Source organism: Anopheles ziemanni, chromosome 2 (genome assembly GCF_943734765.1).
Source record: "Anopheles ziemanni chromosome 2, idAnoZiCoDA_A2_x.2, whole genome shotgun sequence".
Classification (NCBI taxonomy): Eukaryota; Metazoa; Arthropoda; class Insecta; order Diptera; family Culicidae; genus Anopheles; species Anopheles ziemanni.
This window is the reverse complement of record NC_080705.1, coordinates 34,057,466-34,082,461: the sequence shown is the minus strand read 5'-3', so window position 1 is coordinate 34,082,461 and position 24,996 is coordinate 34,057,466. Positions and strand designations below refer to the sequence as shown.

Below are 24,996 nucleotides of genomic sequence, written 5' to 3'. Positions count from 1 at the left end.
ATTTCGACGTGCTCTTCGCGCGATCAAAACAAACCACCGGCAAAAATGCACATAATTTTACCAAAAGCAGCTCCCGGCAAGTATTTTGTGTGATGGTGTAATGAATATCTTCTGCTAAAGTTCACTCAAGAAAAGGCACCACTGCCCTCCACAAGTGTTTTTCAACATCAACATGAAGTTGGTCCGAAAGAACGTCGACAAATCGGGCGATGGGTAGGTGAAACTATTTTATTAGTTCTATTTCTTTATGAATTCAACTCAAAATGGAATGTTATTTAATTCGAAGGAGCGTTACGCTCGTACCCGAAGAACCGGAGGATATGTGGCATGCGTACAATCTAATCGCCGAAGGTGACCAAGTTCGTAGCAGCACTATTCGGAAGGTAATTTAGAATGCGATTTCGGAGGGAACTTGTGCACTCAACAAAGCCGAGCTTCTTTTCCCTTCGCACAGGTGCAAAATGAATCCTCAACTGGATCGTCCAGCAGCAGCCGTGTCCGGACGACTCTTACCATAAGCGTTGAAACGATCGACTTTGATACACAGGCGCAAATGCTCCGCCTCAAAGGACGTAACATCGAGGAAAACCAATTCGTAAAGGTGTGATTACGAAGCATTTTTGCCTAAAAAACTCCCTTTGCGTGTGCTACAATCAATCTGTTCTTGTATTTAATGCAGATGGGTGCCTACCATACGATTGATCTTGAGATGAACCGCTCTTTTACGCTCATGAAACCTGAATGGGACTCGATCGCACTGGAACGCATCGAAATGGCCTGTGACGTGACACAGAATGCCGACGTGGCGGCCGTTATCATGCAGGATGGACTGGCCCATGTCTGTCTGATCACGTCCAGCATGACGCTGGTGCGTAGCAAGATCGACGTGGCTATCCCGCGCAAACGCAAGGGAAACGTTCAGCAGCACGAGAAAGGTTTGGCAAAGTTCTACGACGCGGTAATGCAGGGCATCCTGCGTCATGTGAACTTTGACGTGGTGAAGTGCATCCTGGTCGCATCACCCGGTTTTGTGAAGGATCAGTTCTACGAATATATGTTCCAACAGGCTGTTAAGACTGACAACAAGGTACGGTGAGCTGCACAGCATAGCTGTAAATTTAGTATTCATACAAACCAAGTTTTTTTTTCTTTCCAGGTGCTTATAGATAATAAAAGTAAATTCATGCTCGTTCACTCGTCGTCTGGATTTAAACACTCTCTAAAAGGTACGGTAATGGATGGTCTTACAGGCTAAGCAAACTTTACTTAAGATTTACCCGTTTTTCGTCTCGCCCAACAGAGGTACTACAAGATCCGGCTGTGATTGCAAAAATGTCCGACACAAAGGCAGCCGGCGAGGTGAAAGCGCTGGAAAACTTCTACACCACGCTGCAGCTCGAGCCGTCGAAGGCTTTCTATGGCAAGAAGCACGTCTGCAAGGCAGCCGAGGCGCAGGCAATCGAAATGTTGCTAATTTCGGACAATCTGTTCAGGTCAGTGAAACACAACTGTTGATTTTGTTGTATGTTTTCAATTTGGGGCACATGATCAGACATGGCTTTATATCTTGTTTATTTTAATTTTTTTAACACACAACTCTTGTTTTGTCCCCTGAGTTGTGTTGCTGCCCACGTATTTTTTAATGGTCCCGACGAATATAATTCGTTGTACCTAAGAATGGTAGTGGGGATGTATTTTTTCCATCAGATTTGCAAGGGTGGCAAAACGAATTGATCCATTCGCTGATCCAAACCGAAAATGTTCCGATCATAGCTGCGCTGGTAGCTCAACCGGTTGTCCAGCTGTTGTTTGTGGAGGTTGGAATATCTGTGGGCCAAAAATGAACGAAACGGAAACAAAATTAGTTTATGGAAATGTTGATTAGTGTTACAATCACATCGCTTCATTTTTAATTGAATTTGACATATTTTATTCATGTCTATCAAGCAGTTAGCCAATCTGTGCACCACTGAAAGATTGTGTTCAAAAGTACACCAAAATGTGTTTAAATCAATACAACCAAAGCCATATAGCAGTACGGTTTATCGTTAAAATACTTCTTTTTTGGTGTTACTCTAAATGCCATTTTGCACGGCTATACGATCACTTTCTTTCCGCTTATGAAACCCTCCGTTTACAAACGATACATTCACGCTGACCTTAACGCTTCCAGATTGGTCTCTTCCTCCCTCTCTCACTGTTGAATTGTTCATATTCCTACCGGTGCATATATGGCACGTTCCAATGACGTGTTATCGATTGTTATTCAACACAGCGATGTCACCAATATGTGCTGCTCCTTGCCACTATGGACAATTTTCGAGGACGTGCCAAAAAGGTTACTTGTCTCTCCTCAAAAAAAAAAAAAAAAATAATAATAATCCTCAAGAGTTCAACTACTCTTCGATCGCTAGATCTTTTTCTTTTTTGCCGGGTATTCGATCACCGTACTTCCATTAACGAATCTAAATTGATTGAACGCTCCATGCGTTTAATTTGATTATCAACAGAAGCGCCAGAGCAGTGGGAAGACGTTGAGCCGTTCCGTCATGCTAGGATTGGTGGGAGCGTTCCCGGTGGTCGAATTTGGTTGTCCTTGTCGAATGATCAACTGGGTGGGTGGAGAGATAATATTCGATCATACGATCGTCATATTGGCTGCTCCGGCCAATGTTCCACTTACCCGATTCGTGGCACTAAATGGTATGCTTCGTTGGGCAGGGTTTGGTGCTTGTGTAGGTTTGTGTGCTTAAATTGTCGAACAATAAGCGCATATCGTTGGCGCAAATAAATTGTTCAATTACCTGCGCCGAAGCATATGATCTCAACGGGCTGGTAGAAAAGTGGCCACTCGAGATTCTTTTGGTGTGTAAAATGAAGAAGCCCAAGTACGCATCAAGAGTGGATCGAGATAAGTAACTGAAGTACCCTATTAGTAGATGAATGTTTAGCGCTTATCGGATATCCTCTTGGCGAAGCGAAGTGGTTGATGCAAGTTAAAAAATGCCAATGCCAAGTTCTTGTTATCAATCGAAAGGCGATACGGGCTTAAGAGAGTAACTCAAGACTTCCTCATATCAATGGCACACCCCTCTTTAACAAGAGAAAGCAAACCAACAAAAAAAAACAGTAGACAGTTTTCTTATCACAACATTCCAATGGAAAAAATAACCCAAATACAACGCATACTTCCGGTAGCTTCCCTACTCGACATGGCATTTCGATCGCTGTTTTTAATGATAAGCGATCGGTTACACCCCTCAACACTGGCACTTTTCGCCAGTTTGCTTCCATTGCATCCATGGTTTATCACAGCGCAAACCTAATATGCTTTTGACAACGTGGTGTTTCGCGTTTCCGCAAAGATAGTCGAACGTGCAAACATTTCACAACACATGCCGGTCAGGTGTTTGTATCAACCAAGTTTCATCAACATTCCAAGCACCCTGGAACGTTTTGCGCGCTTGGTTTGGGAAACATGTTAATTTAAAATATTTTCACCGAACCGGAAAGGAAACGATGAATCGGGAAAACACTGCGTCACAAGGAGGAAGCAAAGCAATGATGTGTGTCTGTGCCCATATTGGAAACGTTTAAATATTTAATTTTTGCAATGCCGTCAGTGTTTTGCTAAAACGCAATTAACTTCTCAACCGAATGTAATTGTTATGCTTTGGTTTGCTAGTACGCTACAACCCCCCTTAAAATCTAGGTCTTCCAGAGGTTTTTTCGCAACCATTCCTATGTCCGTCAAATGAATGCACGCCGGTAAACAATTGGCCACCGTACCATTTCCAAACCATACCTAGTGTTTAAAAAAAACCAATCAACAGCTGACCCAACACCTCACCATCTGGTTGTGACCCATTTGCATACTTACTTGCCAGGCGTTTTGTTTTGGTTTGGATTTTGTTTTCCCAAGCCCCCAGCACTTAAAACTGGTTCAATCAAGCCCACACCACGTTCGTGTTTTATTTTTTTGTTTCGCGAAAAATGCAAATTTCATTTCGTTCAGCACAACAGCGGCCAAGTGTGGAAAATCGGTTCGTTTGCACCGGTGTTGGAGGAAACGTTCCGTGCGTGACACAGATTTCATTAGGTGTCGTTGATGTAGTATAACGATTTTAAATGTGTCTTATTTCAACCGAAACAAGATCAAACGATCTTTGACTCGAAGGACACAAAAGCGTTTGATTGATTTAGCTTTAAAGTTTAAGATTTTTAAATAACTTTCCAGGGGATATCAACAGCATTGTGCCTAATTAGCTGTGTAATGTGTTTAATTAGGTTTCTTTAGATTGTATTCCAATGTCACATAAATCAAAACGAACCCCAACAACACGTCAGTATCTTATCTTCCCAGTCCTACAACAAGTCACCCTTCGAATTTCAAACGGACACCCTGCAAGGTGTCAAGAGATGCAGAAGTTGCTTTTTATTGCCTACTCTATCACCCACCTGCAATGCTGTGGAGCCATAAGTCCGGCTTCCTGAGACCGATTGGAGCTACTAGTTGTTATGGTTGAGCTGGTCCGTTGCATGGCACTACGAGTAACGAGCAACCGTGGGGGTGGCGAAGGGCCGGTTGATCGATTGCTGGTCACTCCGTCCGTGCTTGCTGCCGATCGCCAGCTGTTGGAAGCCGTTGATGATGACCACCCGGAGGGCGATCCCGCCGTACGTCCCGGTCCGGTGTTACCGAATCGCAGGGTGCATCCCGGAGCCGACGATGATAACGACCCCCGTACGGCCGTTGGGGACGGTGATTTACTGTAGCGCCCGGTAGTGGACGACTTTATCGTCGTTATATCACTTTCAGTTTTACAACTTCGCCTGCCGTTGCTGCTGTCACCATCGATTGTACCTCTAGCGGCTCCGTGCCGTATCTTCATATTGTATAAGCATTTGTTCAGCTTACTGTTCCGGACGTCATCGTTACTTGAAGTACTCGAACGGTGCATTTTGACCGATTGTTGTGTCGTTACCATTGGCAGTCCACTACTCCCGATGAAGTAATCGGGTTTACGGCCCTGTGCCGGAACCTGCTGTCTTTTGCTTTCAAGTTCAGGCATAATCCCGGCCGGATGGAGTTTAGGGAACGAACTGATCCCAAACACTTTTGCTTGGTGGTAGATATACTTCTCCCGTGGTTTCTATTTTCTTCTCAGTTCTTTTCTGCCTGACTGATTTCAAGGGCATTGACTTTCGTTACTTCTGCTCCCAGTGTTCTCTTTCCACCGGGAACGTTGATCTGATGATCTTGTTGTGGTGTGCTGTGCGCCACCTTTCCAGGGGTGGTTTGATGCACTCGGGTGTGCCTGTTTTGAGTCCCGAATGTGAAATTCACTGTGGAGAAAATGTGTGGAAAGAGAAAAGACAGTTTGGTGTTATACCTCAAACCAAGCATATCCACAGTGCGTGTTTCAGATGAATAACCCCTCCGTAAAGCTACGTTCTGAAACGTCTGTTTATTCCTCCATCCAGTGGGAATCACTCCGGAATTACGCATAATAGTTGCGCAACTCGGTAGAAAACTTCCATCATCGAACGATAGTCATGCCAAGTTCTGTTACAAATCATTCAAGCAAGACATTGCGAGCCCAACCTACATTCCGGTTCGCATTTGCACGCTGTACGGTATCTTTACCGTCGCTAATTACGGCTATATAAACGGATTCTTTATCTCACGAATGCATCAACTTTCCTAGATGAGTGATTTCAGTTGAACCGTTGATGATCTGGACCGACGTTTGTTTGTGTCATGTGTCTGGTAAATGGTGGTATGTTATCTAGAAACCCCTCGTGGAAACCAAATGAAGATAGTAAAATAGCTTCGCATGCCCCTTATAAACACATACAATGCTTCCTTGCATACTCCCGGATGTTCGGGATGTGATAAAAAGACATCCACGAAGTACCGTTTGCATTCATGCAATATGCGGTGGGTCTTCTTGCAAAGGACACGCTAGCTAGGGGGAATGAGTTATCGTAGAGTTTGAATCAGATGACTTCAACGATGCCCCGCCATGAGCTGCGGCTGACTCAGCACCTTCACTTCGTCATGAGTTTTTATAGAAACCATCTCATAAAGAGCCCTATGAAGGCGCTACACGACTCTCAACGCGCTCTCCTTCGGGCTGTTTACACAAAAACAGACGTGATAAGAAATTTAAATCCACCGTCCCCCGTGCCGCCTTCCGCCGAACAGGGGCATTCGAATGATCATAACCACTCCTCTACCACCTCATAGCATCACAGACGTTTCGGGTTTCCCCCGTCCCACCCGTGCACACTTTTTACGCCGGTGGTTTCGTTTCGTGGGTGAATGGGAACCGGACGGACGATCTACGAAATGAAGTAAGAAACCGGACCACAATTGCCGTGGAGATGGAGAGCGGTCGCGAAATACAAGATCCGCGGGCGGTGCATGGTTGGCTGATCGCCGGCAAAGAGTGGTAGGATATTTGGATAATGGATCGCAGGCAGCAGCTGAGTGCTTGCTTGGATGGCGCGAAACAGTTTCTAACGCAAAGCCAACTAAGAAAAGAACAAAACCACACCGATTCCGAGCTCCAAGATACGGCACAAGGAACACAACCTCCACGGTTTCTCCCACCTTTTGAAGCATTGGTTGTCCAATTTGTCATTGAACTTGGCGTCCCGGTGTGGGAGTGGGCCAGAATCTTTGTCGTCGGCGCACAAGAATGAAATCTAGGTCCGGGGAGATATGGCGGGGGGATTGCATTTCACTACAAGAAACAGAACGCAACCACGCGCAAACATAGAAGGCCATGTGTGTTGTCGTTGTCGTTGATCCAGAATGGAAAACTTGTTTCCATGGCGTTGCTTTGGTCTGTCGAAGCTAGGAGGAGGGTGCGTTGAGAACAGATCGCCAAAGGCCGTGGCTTAATTGCAGTTCTACTGATTGTGCCGACTCCTACGAATAATGACTGGCATCTCGAACGAACGTTCAATCTCCACAACACACACATTCCTTTCGATGCGTATATCCATTAGCGAGTAATAGCGAGTGTGGATGATGCCGATGGAAGTCCTACGCCCCTCAGAAGACTGGCATATTCTGTGTGTAGGCACACGTAATTAGACACCTTGTGTTCCAGTCCGTTTTTAACGTTTTTTAAATTTGATCCTTTTTGTTTAGTTTCCGTCAAAATTTCGTTTGTCCGGAAGTAAGCTGCTTCTCGTTGCGAATTTGGTAAGCAAAGAGAACCAAACTGTATCGCAAAACCATCATCCATGTAATTTTTCTGTGAGATGGAGAAAGCGAATCGTCGTGACAAGGGATGGTTTTTACTGTCGGTCGGGCTGTTTGTAGTAAGTGTCTCGTTTTTCATCAAATTAATTAACAACACACCACGGATCGCGTCGTTGGAAATCTCTCCTAGGACCGGTAATTGGGAAAATGCTCTTCATGCTGCTGCGCATCACTGGCGAGAGGTAGTAAACCCCCGGGTACGAAAAGCATAAACAAGAAGACTAATGCGCACGCGACTTTCTCCGCGCGCTGAAAATAAAACGTTTGCTTGGCAGTACGGCGAAGCGTGCGTCGGCAAGCACGTGCCACGAAAACAGACGGTTGGTGCTCGTGGCGAATTAAATTGACGACAGTTGACGATGGAAAACCCAAACACTTTCTTTCGCAGATCATTGTGCACTTCGATTGCAAAGGGCGAACACGACTCTTTGGTAGGTTGTTTTTTCAACTACCTTTTTGTTTACCTTTTAGCAACGTTTACATCTGCAGAATCAAATCAAAGGATGCTCTTCAATTTCGTTTCACTAGCTCCTCAAAACTCTAGCATGCTGTTGACATCCCTGCTCCTTCCGATCCATGCAGCGCTCGTTATGCGTTTGTTCGTTTCGGATCCACTGGGAATACCACCAATTTCCGGTACAAACCCGGGCAGAATGTCACCACTAAACGCAACGCAGGTTAGACAATTCCACCGAGTCAGATAAAAACTGGTTCTTTTCTGCTTTTTTAAGGAACACGCGCAGTAAAGGTACACCGAGGGGTTCGAACAATAAAACGCGCCTGCTATGATGATAAACGTGAAAACGCGAACGGCTCAACCGTCAACATGCGACTGAAACGGCGTCTTACAAAGCGTGCCGTTGCGTTTTCGAAAAATGCTTCGCTCCGCGAGATGCTAAGTCGTTATGCTCGCGGTTTTGTTTGACCGAACCGCGCTCTTCTCTCTATCTTATGTGAATCTGAGAACTGTTGTAGAAACCGGCCGGTAGCTGAATCCGGTTATCGGAAGCGAAAGAGAGATGCACGAGGTTTCCAATGCTCCCGCCGGTAGGAAACCGGTTACATAGCTCTGCGCCAACGGGTTTGTGCTGTCCCTTTTACTTGCTCTCTGCGCAGAGAGATGCTGGAACAGGCTGAGCATATGATGATCAGTCGAGATCGAGACAAGCTGATCGCGATTTAATGCTCGATGATCGAACAGTATTGGTATCAACTTTTGCGGATTTAAAATCTTCCAGTTACAAAGATTAATTTGCCTTTCGTTTTAAGGAGTAAATGGAACGTTTTATTTTTTGTACCGAGTAACGAAAATTAAAAGTCGTTAAAAAAAAACAATGCCATTCAATAGGGCTACGATCTTCTATGTTAACAGCAACACTGTTTGGAAACACATATTACGTAAACCGCTAGTCCTGATTTCGTCATCAAGCCAACTAACACCTCCTTCTTTCACCTTGATTCCCTTCAGCAGACGCTGCCCGAAACTATCCGTCGTTCGAGAAACTAAAAATAATCACCATAACCCAATAATGTCGCAACAGTGACATTAACGATTGGTCGGTTGTTTGCTTCACCCGCTCCCCGTCCCGATGCTGTTTGGCGTGAAAACTGTTACCGGTCCCGCAACCGCTTTTCCCCTAGCCAGCCATCCTAGATTTTCCCTTTTCGATGGAAGAAACCATTCGAATGGAAGGAAAAGTGATGCTGAACATTACTCATCCGTTCAACACCCTCACAGGGTAGTAAAATGTCAGGTTATTTAAAGTGGTTTTTTCATCCACGAGCAAGCGATCACAAGATTTTATTATGGGATTTATTTCATGATAAAAATATGAAAAAATACATAACTATTACTTATTTAAAACCTTCACCAGCATCGTTTAACGTCGTCGTGGTATACGAATACTTTCAAACAGTACCGTCCAACGATCATAAATACCCGGATTCTGTCGAAATGGACTGTTAATGGTTTTCTTTGCAGATGTTGCTCACAAACCAGTTGATAATTTCTTGAATAAACATACCTTGCAGGATCTACTCCATATTTAACGGTGTCTTCTGGTGTGAAACAACAGAAAACCGGTCTGCAACATCTTACCCAACACTTCTCCCAAGGCCCTCACCCTCCCATCAGTTCTAGAAGAATGCTAAGTTGTGTACTACACCTTCTGGGTTACAAAGATCTTCTACACTATTAACACTAAATCACAGATATACTGTACAAGTAGCGACACTTTTCTTCTTCTTTCCTTTGCCAAACCTCTCTACAATGCACTTCTTGGTTTGTCGAAGGTGAGACCAGGCAATTTTGTTTGTGTGTGCACCAGTCAGTCTCCCCAATGGGGCCACCTATAATTGCATGAGCCAACAAACGCACCTCACCTTTTTCTTGCGTCGTTCCCTAATCCGTTCGACGAGTTGCATGGCAAAGGTGTCCAAATTAAGTTAAGCCGTCGGTACAAGCACAAGATGCAAGTGGATTGGATTCGCAGACATTGACCATCGGCATGAATTAACTCCTCGAGAGTTTGATGGAACAGAATCGTGGTAGAAAAGGGGTAGATCATAATTACTCTATCACTGTCTCGGCTGTTAATGTTGTGTCCGTTGCAGCTGTCTTGGTTTTATAGTTGAAAACTAGGTTCGAAAATGCATTGTCACACCTTAACATGTTGAAAGGGGACTCGAAAAAAAATTGTTAATTCTTTCCATTTTGAAAAAGTCCTTTTTTCTCCTAAGTCTATAAAAAAGATAATTTTATTTTATGTAGGAATTACTTTCATTATTTTATTCCAATATTGATAGAAGCTGCCAGAACGAAAAAGAAAGCTGCACTCTCCATCTACCATTCAATTCCGTTGAAAAATGTAAAACCACACGTGTGTCGGACACATTTCGGTACGGTCTGAGAGGAACTCCACTCCAAACGTTGAAGCACATGCCTCTACTGCACACACGGTGTACCAAGCGCAAGAATGCAAACCCACACCGAAAGCATTAGTGTCCTGCTTCTTGCGCTTGTTTGAGATCGATTGTAAACAAAATATATCTTTTCGCTTTCCGTTTAGATTTACGCGAACCGGGGTCGGTCGGGTCTTTTTGTTTACCATCCGACCCAGCGCTCGAGAATCTCGACGAAAGCAACATCGGTTTGTGTACGTACAGGAGCACATGGTTCTCCACCACCACCGGCCGGCCGGCCGGCCAACACCAACCTTCCAGTGGCTCGCTGCACTGTATTGGGCGTTTTCCTAGGGCCGTAGGAAAATTAAATCTCCGCCACGGATCGAGGTCGAATGGGGTCGGACTAAGCAGTAGCAGCCGCCAGAAAGACGAAATCTTATAAATAGATCTCTCTGTCTTCCGTCTTGGCGACGTCGACTGAAAGCGCTCATAAATCGTCACCGTTGCGATGGTCACGTTTTTCGTGTAGATTTCTAACTCGTCGGGAGATGATCCGCCTAGTCTGGCAGCAACATTGTTCCATTGTTTTGACTTCTTCTTGAATTGTTTCCGCTAAATATTCCTTCCAGTGTTTTTTTTTTCAATTTTGTACTTGCACAAAACAAAACAATTGAATTTAGAGAATCTTAAAAATTATTTTATACTCTTCCTACATGGAGACAAAATAACATGATACTTATGTTCACCACAAACGTGGGCAAGGGGTAGGAACAATAGATTGTGCAACTAGTAAATAGGAAATGATTTTGAACTAGGAAATACTTTTAATCATGTCAAACAAATGAGGTAATAATTTACGCACTATGTATGGCTATGTAAATAAAGAAAAATGTAAAGATAAATTATTATAAAAGAAATTAGTCTAAGCAAACCAGGTAAAACATAATAGGATGTTTTTATACAATGGTGATCACGCGAAAATGCGACGCATCAGCTGAGATAAGCCCCAGCTCGGGCAGTAAGATCACTAACCGATCGCGACCGCCTACTAGGCGGAAGAGATCAACGTTTTCGGCATTATTTTTGTTCGTTTTGTTTCCCTTTTTTTTTGGGTAGCCGTGAATCATCGTACGAAAGTCGAATGTCGGACCAAAACAAACTCTTGACCCTATTTTTAGAAGAGGGCACGCTTTCACGTTTACCTTCCCGCCCCGAACCGGCTGATGATCGGTGGCGCTTCACGTCGGCGGGTCTGTTCAAGTGAAGCGCAGCGTGTTCGTCATCGCCATGCTGTGATACACTTGCTGTTCATCCTTGGTGTTTTCCTTGGTTGTTGTTCTGCGCTTCGTGCGATAGGGAAATAGGTTCCCCGAACGAATACTGATGGTCATGTTGATTGCTACTGCTAGGCAAAAGGATATTGCATACTATTTGTTTATTTGTTTGTCCCGCTATCATTCACCTGTTTGATTAATTGTCTTACAATCTTCCACAGATGCCAGGATGTAGCCACGCGCAAGGGATACGTTCAGCTGGTAGAATCGGTCCGCGAATCCGGTGGCGAAGTGAAGATATTCTCCAGCATGCACATCTCCGGGGAGCGTAAGTACTCGATCTATTACTCGACCATAAAGGTTTTTTTTTCACTTTGTTTCTAATTTTCCCAGAGCTGGCTCAACTCACCGGCGTTGCGGCGATCCTGCGCTTCCCGATGCCCGAGCTCGAGGATAGCGAAGACGAAGAGGACAGCGACGGATCGCAAGCAGAATGAAGGTGCATCTCCCCCGCGCTGTGTTGTTGTATGTTCCGTGTGTGTGAAATTTTTATGTGAGTGCTGGGAAACGTGTAATTTCGAACGAAAGATATTTTGAAGGTTTCGTGGATTGATAGTGAACTAGTTGAAAATTTCACACCAAGGTGGACAAGGACGACCTCCTTAGCTTAGCTTCTTACCTCCAGATACGATCTGTTTTTTACCCTTTTGAACTGTTGGATTTTTCTAAAATTCCGGTTACACTCATCGATAACGCGAAGAGAAATTATTGTTTACCATTCGTTTTACAAAACCAATATCTGATAGTTGATTAGCTATCGAGACAATAAAAAAAAATATAGGAAATGCTTATCTGTCCAGGTATTTGATTTGTTAAATATGATTCCTTTCTAAACGATACAACAACAAAAAACTCACACACATCATGGCAAACACAGTGAAGCATGTGCGTTCTCGACAACGATGATTACTATGAATTATTTTAAAATATCGGTGTAGTTATATAAACTCGACCGCATAACAAAAGAAAGATAAAGCAATGGCAGAATTTTGCGTAGGAAACGTTAAACAAAACTCAGGATGACCGCGTAAACCACAGTCTTAAAGTTAATAGTGTAAATAAATTAACCTCCCTAATTCCAAAATGGAAACAAACGAACCCTCCCCCCCCGTCACTCCCATCACTCCCCGTTGACACCATAGCCAATTGTAATCCGAATTCGAACGAAGCGTACACGCACGTGGTGTTCGTGTTTAGCTAGAACGTATTTTTGATTTAAGAACCGGTTCCGGTATGAGAGGACCGCATGGTGAAAGAGATTTACTCCTATCCTTAGTTAAACCGACCTACTACTCTTAATCGAAAAATAAAACTATTTTCAATCAAACAGTTTTTCCGCGCGTTTCGTGTCCCCTTCGCAATGAGTTGGAACAGGCGTTTTCCTTCCGTGCATAATATTACGATGATTTATTTATGGTTTTTCTTTAACAACATTTCTCACTACAATACAGTGTGTGTGTGTGTGTATAAACAGTAACATAATTCAACTGTAGGCTCGCCCCGTATGGCTCGCATAAACTGGCTAACATGATTGCGATAACACCAACCACTAACCCGTTATTGAGGAGGGGAAGATGCTTTCAGCCTCGAAGAAGACGGATTCGGTGTTCCAAGACGGATGGATGTGAGAAGGCACTGGGTAGTAGTAGCGATTCGTACGCATTTTAGTTTGAGCATAATCGTGGCGATTGTGCTGGATTTTTTTTTGTAGTTCACTTCTTCCAACCTTTTTGGAGTTTAGTAGCAGTTTTTTTTTAATTTATTCTGCTGCCCTGATTTTCTCTTTTATTTGTAATTCGCCTGAGTTAGATAATATCAAAAATAAAATATATAGAAGGAAAATATCGAATGATGATCAATGTGGTATAAATAAGAGTGAACGATGGAAGGGATAAAATGGTTTCGAAAGCAAAGCTTAGCCCTTAGGGCAGTTGTGGTATCCCATACGTTTTTGCACTGGAGTATGAAACTCATGAAATTCGGTTGTTTTGTAATTTGCTAAGCAAAACTAAGTAGGAAAACAACCATTTAACCTCTTCAACATTTTCATATGAGACAACCATGTGCTTACGTAAAGTTTCGTTTCGGTTTTTCATCGTTACTCCGTGGGATGGGGAACTGTGTTCCTACCAGCGGGCAGTAACGGTCGTTGCGTGTGTTCGCGTTTGCGGTTCAATTCTCCAGGAATTCTAGATCACTGTTCGCTCGGTAGAACGCTTGCTTCGGTTTTGCACGTATCTGTGCATCGGACGTCGAGCCGGAAAAGTTGGCCGTCGACGAGTTGTTGATCGACGATTCCATGCTCACCTCTTCCTCCTCCACCATCGCATCGCTTCGGATCAGATCTTCCACGTTTTCGCCCGTCGGCGTGAACAGCCGTATGATCATCGGATCGCAATCGTTGCGCACGATTTCCACCGAAAACACCTCCCGTCCGGTGTCCGCAAGCTGCGTGAAGCGGCCTCGGATGCGGCCCCAGCGTTTCGCGCCCAGCGTATGCTCGTCCATCGGTAGGAAGTGCTCCAGGCAGCACTTTTTCGCCAGGCGCGACATTTCCTCGATGGCGGCCGGCATTCGGCGCAGCTCGGTCGCCGCCGCCCGGTTGCCGTAGTCGATCAGCAGCACCGAGTGATAGGTCGCGTGCCCACCGTGAACCTCCGAGAGGACCAGGGCACGACAAAACTTGCCACTGAGGGCCAGCTGAGCGAGACAGAGCATCCCGTTGCGTATCTCGCCCTCGCGGATCACCTCGCAGCGGCCCGCCTTGGCCGCCAGCAGCTCTTCCATGTTGCGCAGCGCGTCAAAGTTGTTCTTGAACTGGATGAAGAACTCGGCCGGAGAGTTGACGTGACTGACGTACACCTTGTCGTCCTCCAGCTGGTAGCTGTCGTCCAGCCGATTTTCGTCCCCGCTCAGGTAGAAGCTCGAGTTCATGTCGTAGGCCATCGCGGACGCACCGGTGCCCTTCTCGCACAGGGCCACCAGCTGTTCGGCAATGTTACGCCCCTCGTGGAACAGCTCGACGGTCGCGAATGCCGGTCCCGGGCTGTACAGCTGGACCGTAAACACCGTCTCGCCCATGGCCGACAGCTCGAGGAACTTTTCCTCGGCCTCCTTCGACCAGCTCCGCACGTTCTCCGGCAGCCGGAGGGCACACTTGGCGCACAGCCGGGCCAGCTCGGCAATGCTGGCGTCCAGCTCTTTAAGTTGGTGCACGATCGAGGTGTTGCCGTAGTCTAAAAAGAACACTTCGTACTCGCCCGGTTTGCGCACGGCCAGCACCTTCGCCCGGTACCACAGGCCATCGTCGAGGTACTGTGCGATGCAGATCACACCCGGCTGCGGCTCGGTCAGATCGGCAAACTTACTCACATCGTTCAGATAGTTGGCCATCGTGTCCAGTGGGAAGACGTCGCGTTCCAGCTGAATGTAGAACTCGTTGATCGACTCGATGTGGCTGGTGAAGCAACGTTGATCCGATGGAACGTAGAGCAACCGCACGGCTAGCTTTTTCTCCACCAGCATCTCCGCGATGTCCTTTTCGCCGCTGCGCAGACTGATGTAGTGCACACCCTGCGCCTCGGCCAGAAACTGTACCTCCACTTCGTCCAGCGCTCGCAGGATCGTCGTGGCAACTTCCTTCCAAGCGGCCGGTTTCTTGCGACGACTACCCTGCCCGCCGGTTCCCACCGCACTGCCACTAGGTTCGGGGGACGTCGGTTGTACCAGCATGGCGCACTGCTTGGCGTAGATCTTCCACTTCATCAGATCGTCGTTGATGTCGCGCAGCGTGCTCTTCTTGTTGCTCGTCACAATGTCCGTGTGGCCAAAGTCGACGAACTGAATGATCAAATCGTCGTGACTGTCGATGATCAGCGCCCGGTACCAAAGGTCGTCCGCCGAATACTGCGCGATACAGTGCCGATCAGCAGAAAAATCCCGCAACGGTGGAAGCGAGGACGCGATGATTTGCAGGTTCTCTTGCAACTGATGCAGATCCTTGAGGTCACTTTCCAGCTAGAAGGGAAAAATACGGAGGTGCGATGAAAAAACTGCAACCAACTTCCGACTGTTGTTATTTCTGAACCGATCGTTTCAGAATCTGCAATCTGGTAGATTTATTCCAGTAATAACTCATTTGAAAGTGAATTAATCGCTTGTGTCTCGTATTGAAGAAGCGGCTTTAATCCGCTTTAATCGGCTTTAATACGGAATCCGCGTTGCAGTGACCGAAAAATGGCCCGTGAACTGAACATGTCGCAATGTGCCATTCGACAAATATTGAAAAATGAGCCTTGGACTGAAGCCTTTGAAGTTCCAAAACGTGCAAGATCTTACCTATGCACAAAAATGCAGGTTCCTCGCGTCATTTGCACCGCACAATGGCCACCACCAAAATCACCATATGCCAAACCATTGGACTATTCTGGGGTATTTTGGAAAGTAAGGTTGGTACTAAAAAAATACCCAAGTGTCGATCATCTCAAGCAAGCGCATCGCCGAGAATGGGCCAAAACACCGCAGACCGCACTTTCGGGCAGTGTGCGATGCCTTCATCGACCGTCTGAAAGGCATAATTCGAGCCAAAGGTGGCCAATTCAAACAAATCTAATTGATTCAGAAATTTGATGTTTTTTCCGAAATGTTTTGCTTTAACTCAATAAAATAAAGGTATTTTCATCCCACCTTGTACATCAACAAAACTTCGTAAACTGTATCCTTACCTGAATAAACAGTTGACTCGGGTTGTCCACATGACAGATCTTTGCCCGGATCTTTTGATGCTTCGCTTCGTGATCCTCCACCGACGGACGCACGACGGCACCCGGGACCGGGGTCGACGCCTGGCGCTGGTTGAATATCATCTCGTAGTCCAGATCCGCCACCAGCTGCTTGTCCTTCAGCACGCTCACGATACTGTAGTCGTTCGAGGTGATGTCCACGATCCAGATGCTGTTGCGGAAGTCCAGCACGCTCAGCGTCAGCTCGTGACCCTCGGTCAACTGCGTGATTTCGTTCGCGATGCGTTCCTCTTCCACGCCCGCGATCGCCCCCATCGGTAGATGAACCTTGTGCGCGAACGCACTGTACTCGAGGAACTGCGGCTCGAGCTGCTTCAGCTCGCTGTGCTTCACCTGCTCCCGGTGCCCGTAGTCCACCAGCAGCACCTCGATCTTGTCCAGCTCCTGCAGCGAAACGATCTTCGCCCGATACCAACTGCTGTCGGATGGCGACTTTGAGACGCACATTTCGTGCATCGTCAGGTTCGCCAACGGAACGCCCTGCTGCCGCTGCTCGTAGTAGTCGAAGAGGTCGTCCATCAGCTGGGCGATTTCGTCCGTCCAGCGAACGTTCTGCACGTACAGACTGTTCATGCCCTCCACCTGCGTGACGTATACGTTGAACTTGCTCACCAGCACCGGCATCTCCGCGATCGTCGGCTGGGGTTGACCGGTAAGCGAGGGAATCAGCAGGGAAAGTACCAATCTGGAAACAATCGGGAAAAACAACATTATGTTCCGTTTAACATAAAAACGTTTCAATCAGCACTAAAGTTCACGAGTACATACTTTTCGTCACTCGTCACATCGACAACCTGGGCCGAGCAGTACCGATCGAGCCACTTGTTGCGTAGTTCCGCCAGGACCTCAGCCGAATCGGCGAGACCATCACAGTCATCTAGCCGGCAGCTAAACGTCGCACTGTGACCGAGCACCTTCACGCGGAAATTGCTTAATCCCTTCAGTTCGATTAGCTGCACCTTCAATGTTTGTCCCTTTAGTCGGGCGAGATCAATATCTATGAAATGACAAAGAGAAAATTTTACTAAACAGGCCAGATTCTCCTAAGAAATTTAAAGCTACTTCTCTTCGCCAGTAAACTTACCAACCAAAACCTGCACAATCAAACTGTCCGCGATGAGTTGCGTTTTAAGATCGCTTCCCTGCGTTTCCACCTTGCAATGGTGCTTTCCCTCGGCGGTGCGCTCCAGAAACGTCGCCTCAATTTGCTTTTCGTTACCGATGTACGCATCGATGCGATTCTGCAGTTCTTTCACTTCGCATAACAGGCGAATCTCAGGTAGGGCGCACGAGATGGCCATCGGTGCCAGCCGGGTGAAGCGTCGCTCCACCATCCACAGGTCATTGGACGACAGGACAAGTTTATTGCCGGCGTCCACCAGCTCTACCTTGTACTTCTGTACCGACTCGTTGTACTTAACCACCCGACCACGGTAGAACGCGTTATGCTTCGGGTGTCTCACGACGACAATCGATCCGGCGGATGGTTTCTGGGCCTTTCCCCCACCGGCGATGGCGGCTTGCTGCTGCTGCTGATGTTGCTGCTGGTTGCTCTTGTTACGGTAGAATTTTTGCAACTGCTTCATCATCTCGTGATATTTGTCTTCGTCGCTCCGTAGCCGGACGAAAAATTGCTCGGGCGAGAACCACCACGAAAGGACGACCTCAAGCTTGGTGTTCATCGGCACGATTTGCTCCGGAAAACTGCTACGGTACGGCACGTAGTCATCCGTGGCGGGCTGAGTATTAGACGAGGCAGTAGGCTTGAAGCTGTGATACAAGAATAAGGAAATTATAAGAATGTTGCCATTTTGCACAATTCTATGATAGTGCATCTGTTTATCCTTTTCCGAAGAAGAAACAAAAGCAACATGAGTTATCGAATTTGTGGAAATACACCACCATCATAGAACAATCGCCATGTCAACTGTGCAAGATTTTACCTTGGTTGTTACACATACTCGGTAAACAAAGTAACCTACGTTAATTCATACATTCGATTACTCACTTTTCCGTAGTAGGCACTGGAGGAGGATAGAAATCCGATGGGTTACCGAAGCTACGCACTTCAGCCCTATTGTTTCGTTCGTTCGCAAAATTTGCAGGAGGACTGATCCCATCCGAGAATCGATCATCGTGTTCGTAATAATACGGCGTTGGGTTCCTGAACGGAGAAAAACGAAGATTAGATTTGTTAATAGGATACAGGCATCTTTATGTCAAAGCAACACTTACCGTTCCTTATTGAACCTTGGAATGTCATAGCGTGCCGCACCATTGCCAGCAGGTGTTACGAAGGGATTACGCTTATTATCCTGCTTATTGTTGTTGCTCGAAGAAGAGTCTCGGCTACTGTTCCCAGATCGATTGTTGCGCGGTGGGCTTGCGTGTAGGTCTGCTCCTCCACCCGTCTGCTGCTGCTGCTCATATCCCGAGCTCTGGTGACCCGGCAATGGAGGCCCTCCACTCCACTCGTCATTGGTAAGATCGATGTAGTCGGCATGGCTCGATGATACACCGCTTGACGAGAGAATCCCGATTCCCTTACCCGAGTCCGTACTAGTTCCCAAGAGCTGCTGTTTTTGGTTAGTGGCCTGCTCCTGTTGTTTATTCGGAACCCAACCTCCTCCAACCTGGGGCAGCTGGGGCTGTGGTAGAATGATTTCCGTTGCCTTTTGACCACCACCCGGTTGCTTACTTTGTGCCTTCTGTTGGCTATTTTGTTGGTCTTTGATGAACTTGGCCGGATTCTTTAGTTTGAGCAGCTTCTTAGACACGTTCAACACGGGCGTTTCAGACTCGTCGAAAAGGTTCACGATCGTTTTACCATCGCGAACATCGCACACAACCAGCTTGAACGTTTTCCTCTCACCATCCATGCCCTCCGAGAGCATTTCCAGCTGGGGAGTGGACAGCTCATCGCTGGTGGCATCCTCAAAGCCTTCGAGGCAGCATTCGTACGCTTCCGGGCGTTGGTGCACGAAACTGGGCGAAATACGCCTCAGCTGACTCCGCTCCACCGTTATGCAGTTACCGTAGTCGACGAGACGCACCGTAACCTTCTGTCCGATTTCAACCACTTCCGCCCGATAGAAGTCATTCACCCCGAGGTTTACCGCGAACGCATCACCTACCTGTATAGCGCCCGGAATGATGCTATCCCGACAGTGGGCACTCAAATCATCCATCATCTTGTCGAACGCGGCCACATTGTCGATGGTGTGGACGAAAAACTGCGCACATGATTGGATAAACCGGATCACCACATAATAATTTCCACCCCGTTGTAAACTTCCCGGCACCGGATACTTGTACAGGTTGGCCCGGCAGTGCGCAACCAGTCGGTTGAAAATGTTTTCACCATTCTCGTACAGCTCACAGTACGACACGAACGCGGCACCCTCCGGGGGCATCACCTTGAGAGTGAGCACTTTTCCTCCAACGACGCGTGAAAAAATGTTCGCCACGTCCGCATTAATTTCCTCCAATATGCGCACGTTCGAGAGGGCGAAACGGGTGGAGAAGATTTCGTACTGCAGAAACTCCGGTGGAATCTCGTACAAGCTGCTCGGAAGGACGGTTTCTGAGTGGCCATAGTCTACGTACGAGACCGTACACGTGCCATCGCGCCGGAGCGCCGTGATGAGGGCCCGATAGATGGTGAAGTTCTTAGAAAAACGTGCCAAACAGGCCATCCCCAGCTGTAGCTTCCGGTTCATGGGACGCAGCGGAACACGCGACAGCGCAGCCATCATTTGCTTGAGTGTATGCTCCGTCGATCTAAGCTGCACCATAAACTGCTTTGGGCCGTTCTGCACGTACGAAACGTTCACCTCGTACAGCGTGCCGACGCTCAGCGTCGTCGCATTGAATGTTAATCCATTTGTCGGAGTGCTGGCCCTTCCATGGGTCAGGCTGGGCGCTCGCAGGACGTCATGTTTACGCGACTGGCTACTCGAGCGAGGTTGGTGCCCGGTCCCGTTCGGGATGTCGGATCGCACACTCCGTCCACCCGGTCCGTACGACACCACGAGATCGGGAGAATAGCCAAAGTCGCTCAGCGTGTTGAGGTTAGGCTTAACAACCGGTGCCCGCAGGGAACGCGCCGGTTGTAGGTTCTTGGCTACTTGACGCGGATTAATATTCATATTGAATCCGCGTCAGTTTCGCTGCCTACTACGGAAAGTTTCCTTCTGCAAAGAAAAGGGAAGAATTGCAATCTATACACACATCGATCCCCAACCACACGAAATACTCACTGAGCCTACTACTTTTTCGTCCCACGATCGGATTCACGTTGTTGCGTTTTTTCACGGAATTTACTCGCTAGTAGAACATTTTCGTCTACCTGCTACGAGACGTTCACTATGGCGGGGAGTCGTGTGTATTTGGTATGTGTTATGATAGCGAATCGCCAGTCAGCAACTGAAACGGAAACCGAACCAAGAAGCAGAGCGAACAATGCGTTAAAAACGGCGCACTGGAAGATGTCTGTGGATATGAAAAAAAAGCTAAGCCATTTACGCACCACTTCTTCCACGGATGGATGAAGCGAATCTCACCCCCGATCTTTTCGCATTTTCCTTTTGAACATCTTTTTTATTTGATCTGCACTTTTTTTCCTCGTTGTGAAGAGGTAACGCATACAGAAATACGAAATAGTACCGTTATCATCCTCCATTGCATTGGAAAATGCACGAAAGCCAAATTTATCGGCAGAGCTTCTGTGTTTTTCTTTTCATTTTACCAATTGGTGATGTAGTTTTCCTTTCGATCGGTGCAGTTTTTGACTAGCGCAAACATGCTGAGATCATCGACATATTGAAACTGCATCGATCACAAATCGCCATTCTTATCTATGCTACCAAATTACAGCATGTGTAAAATGCGTTAAATAAAAAGCTTAGTCATTTTACAGGCTACATTTTCATAAAAATCCCCTAAGTATTACAACAAATATCCTCCGGCTTTATAATCAGGCACCACCTTTCCCGACAGTAGTACGTGGGATGCACTATAACCTGTATTTCGCTAATCCTCTAATTGCGTCGACAAATGCATATTTTGACGGAAGGGGTGAAACTTTGGAATGGTAACTCACCAGCTGTATTGCCGCTACAGGTTAAAAGAACTTGCTTTTCGAATATCGTTAACTAGTTCGTTGGTAGTCCAGCGAAACCTTCCTCGTTTTAGTGAACGTTGTCCGTGTGTATACCACCGATGGAATGCAACAAATGATAATGGATGGGGAAGATTAGTGAAGCAGAGGACGATGTCAAGAAAAATTAAGCATAACCAAGACTAAGTGAGAGAAGGTTGCACCGTGTAGATTACTTAGACAACCACAATAGTCCACTATTTTGAACAACCAAAACCAACATTTGTTTTCATATTGAAAAAACGGTCGTCGTCGATATTTCAAATCTATCTTCTGCAAACAAAAGCCGAGAAAACGATCAAGTATGAGTTGTATTCAACAGAAGTTATGTTTTAAACACCTTTTGGCATACTTTATTCCAAAATGATCGTCAGTAAAGTCAGCTACGGTTCCACCTTAACTAGGTTAATTACCTTGGGCACAACTGAATCAGTTGCCGCTCTTCAAACCGGTGTCAGTTTGGTAAACATAACCTCCCGCCTTTCTGTTTTTGTACGCTTGCAAAAGGCAGCTGTTTGACTAGCATTGCATTTTAGTTTTGTTTTAGCACTGACGTAGCGAAGAGTGTTGAATAAAGTGTGTGCTAACGAATCTGAGAAACTTGCGATGGCTAACTTTGATCTAGGAACGATATCAAGCGCCCTGACCGACCTGGACAAGAACGGCGTCGAATGGGTTGGAAAAGCGTCGAAGTGGGGAACGGAAGCAGAAGGTACGTCCTCGTGCCGCATATACCCATCGTAGTGGCCTGTTCGCGCTGGTAGAAATTTCAGTCCATTTTCATTATTTTCGTTCGTTCAGCGCTGGATCTTATCAATACCATCAACGAGTGTCCGGACATGCGTTTTCTGAACTTGGAAGGTAATACACTCGGTGTGGAAGCGGCAAAGGGGATTGCAAAAGCGCTGGAAAAACATCCCGAATTGAAACGTGCCCTTTGGAAAGATCTATTCACCGGTCGTATGAAGGAAGAGATTCCGATTGCTCTGAAAGCACTGGGCCAGGGTATGATAACGGCCGGCGCACGGCTGACCGTGCTGGATTGCTCCGATAATGCTCTCGGACCGAATGGAATGGTCGGTCTGGTCGATTTGTTGAAAAGTTCCACCTGCTACACACTGCAGGTTTGTTTATATGTCACCAAAACTAGCCCACTATGTTATAAATGTATTTTTTCTACTTTCAACGACTCAGGAACTGAAGCTGAACAATTGTGGGCTAGGAATTGAAGGTGGAACCATGCTCGCAAAGGCACTTCTGGAGGGACACCGTGGTAGCGTGAAAGCGGGTCCACCACTGGCTCTGAGAGTATTTATCGCCGGTCGCAACCGATTGGAAAACGCGGGCGCTAAAGCTCTATCGGAAATGTTTGCCACCATCGGTACACTCGAGCAAATCGAGATGCCCCAAAATGGAATCTACCATGTGGGCATCACGGCCCTATCGGAAGCATTCAAGTCGAACCCAAACCTTCGCATTCTCAACTTGAACGACAACACGATCGGACCACGAGGAGCGGCCGCCCTATCCGAAGCACTGCCGACACTGACGAAGCTGAAAGAGATTAACTTTGGCGATTGTTTGCTGAAAACTAAAGGTGCCTCGTTCATCGGGGAAGCGTTGCACGAGGCACATACGGAACTGGAAGTGTTGGATTTTAGCTTCAACGAAATTGGTCCAGACGGTGGCTTTGCGCTGGTGAACGCAACTGCAAACAAGACTAAATTGCGCTCACTCGTTCTGAATGGCAACCAGTTCGGGGAGGAGAGTTGCGAAAGCATGAAGGAGCTTATGCGAGACTACGGTCGGGCGTCCGCAATGGGACCGTTGGACGAGGATGCCGGTGACTGTGACGGAGAAGAAGAAGAGGATGAAGAGGACGACGATGATGAGGCAGGAAGCGAAGAGGAGGACGATGAGGACAACGATGGCGAGGGTGCAGAAGAAACGGAGGAAGAGGACGACGAGGAGGTGGATGAAACGGTCGAAGGGTACGACGATGAGGAAGAAGATTCCGAAGAGGCCCTTCTGACACGTATGAAGGAGCATAGCATGAAAGCGAACGGGGGAAGCAACAATAACGATACATCCACAGTTTCCGTTGATCTGGACACCACGTTACCGAATACGGTCGATTCCTTCTGTCGCACGCACTATCCTTCGGAGGAAATGTTCCAGTCGCTGGCAGATCAGGACAAAGCGGCTGCCTTCCGCGAGTACCTTGGCGCCATTCCCAAAGCCGACTATCTGGTACATGTGGCCTTCACAATTCTCAAATGTTCAGAAATAAGTGAGCGACAGCCGGAAGCTCTCAATGTGGCATGCGCCCTTTATAAGGACGCCTTTGAGTTTGCCAAAGCGAACAATCGGTTAAGAAGTTTCCGTAACTTTGTTCTCATCCAGCTCGGACTGCTGAAGTCGGAGGATCGCAGTTTCCGGCCGAGCTACAACATTCAGGGGTGCCGGTATGCGTTACGAAACGCCATGAGCAAAAGTTACGTACCAGAAGAAGAAGCGAATATTTTTAAAACATTTCTCGAGCATAGAGGCTAAAAAGGGAAATGCAACGATTCCACCGTAGCAAGCGGTGTAATAGTTTCAACCGTCGTAATTTTTCATATTTATGTTTATTCGAAAAATCCCTTTAACCAAACAAGATAAACCTCTAGGCACATCCTGTGAATGATGCTTAAAGCTGTAATGGCGTCTCCTTGTTAGTTCTGAAATTCCGAAACAATCCAGCAGGCGTGGGATACATAGCGGGGTGGTTCACGGTCTACTTCCTGCTGCTCCTCGTTAATCGTTTGCTGGGCCGCTGTGAAGTATTTCCTGCGGAATTCCACTGTTGTACGGAACATCATTTGTTCCTGTCCCGTAGTTGCGTCGTAGCTTGGATAAGCCGTTGTAACACAAGACACAGGTACTGTACGCGGAACGATGTACATTTCGCTTATAACGGATGGTTCCTCACAGCGCATCTGGGCGCATACGAATTGTCTGTATGAAAGAAATTTCTCAACCGATACCGAAATGGATTGTTCGTACCTCCTATTTATCGGGAAAAGAATGAAACTTAGCTTTAAATTGGCTTTTCAGCAAACTTGTCCCAACAGCAGGATACTAACAGTTTTACATCCAATCCTTCGAACACATGCACAGCCAGCTGCGATGATGTTATGCTTTCTGCTGCAACAGTAGGTTCCGTTGAGTAAACGAATGCCGATACTTTATGGCGTTTTAAAGAAGGATTGACGATTGGTGATAGGTAGAAATTGTTGTTAACATCGTTGTTGTTGTTATAGATGCCGTTCGACGCAGACGAAGAAAATCGCCTTCTACGAGTTGCTGGATTGCACGGTGAAGAACGAGGAAGTAAATGCATTCGGAGCATAAATGATTGCAGTGAAACCATCGTGGAAGGCGATACGAATCAGAAAACTTTGAGATACAGTTTTATCTTGTCATCAACGGTCGTGGTTTAGAATAAGAACACTATAAGCTATCGTCCATTAGAGTCACACT

At 46.7% G+C, this 24,996-nt stretch overlaps 4 protein-coding genes across 4 annotated transcripts; 2 read left to right on the top strand and 2 right to left on the bottom strand.

Annotated features, from left to right (window-relative positions):
- Positions 1–28: 28 nt before the first annotated feature.
- Positions 29–12,280, top strand: LOC131285315 (protein pelota). Its single transcript, XM_058314173.1, has 8 exons — positions 29–213; positions 287–383; positions 455–601; positions 680–1,087; positions 1,157–1,226; positions 1,301–1,493; positions 11,676–11,782; positions 11,848–12,280. Exons 1-8 carry the CDS (start codon positions 173–175, stop codon positions 11,949–11,951), a joined length of 1,167 nt encoding a protein of 388 aa, XP_058170156.1. The 5' UTR covers positions 29–172; the 3' UTR covers positions 11,952–12,280.
- A 1,289-nt stretch (positions 12,281–13,569) lies between these two features.
- LOC131293466 (maternal protein tudor) lies at positions 13,570–20,987 on the bottom strand. The gene is made up of 8 exons (XM_058321544.1): positions 20,845–20,987; positions 20,576–20,741; positions 18,552–20,509; positions 18,325–18,480; positions 17,401–18,086; positions 17,085–17,313; positions 16,239–17,001; positions 13,570–15,531 (listed from the first exon to the last, which is right to left on the bottom strand). Exons 3-8 carry the CDS (start codon positions 20,462–20,464, stop codon positions 13,687–13,689), a joined length of 5,592 nt encoding a protein of 1,863 aa, XP_058177527.1. The 5' UTR covers positions 20,465–20,509; positions 20,576–20,741; positions 20,845–20,987; the 3' UTR covers positions 13,570–13,686.
- A 955-nt stretch (positions 20,988–21,942) lies between these two features.
- LOC131294144 (ran GTPase-activating protein) lies at positions 21,943–24,122 on the top strand. Its single transcript, XM_058322193.1, has 3 exons — positions 21,943–22,186; positions 22,276–22,598; positions 22,669–24,122. Exons 1-3 carry the CDS (start codon positions 22,081–22,083, stop codon positions 24,025–24,027), a joined length of 1,788 nt encoding a protein of 595 aa, XP_058178176.1. The 5' UTR covers positions 21,943–22,080; the 3' UTR covers positions 24,028–24,122.
- Positions 24,083–24,516, bottom strand: LOC131294155 (uncharacterized). Its single transcript, XM_058322204.1, has one exon. The coding sequence runs from the start codon at positions 24,450–24,452 to the stop codon at positions 24,189–24,191; it is 264 nt and encodes an 87-aa protein (XP_058178187.1). The 5' UTR covers positions 24,453–24,516; the 3' UTR covers positions 24,083–24,188.
- Positions 24,517–24,996: the final 480 nt, after the last annotated feature.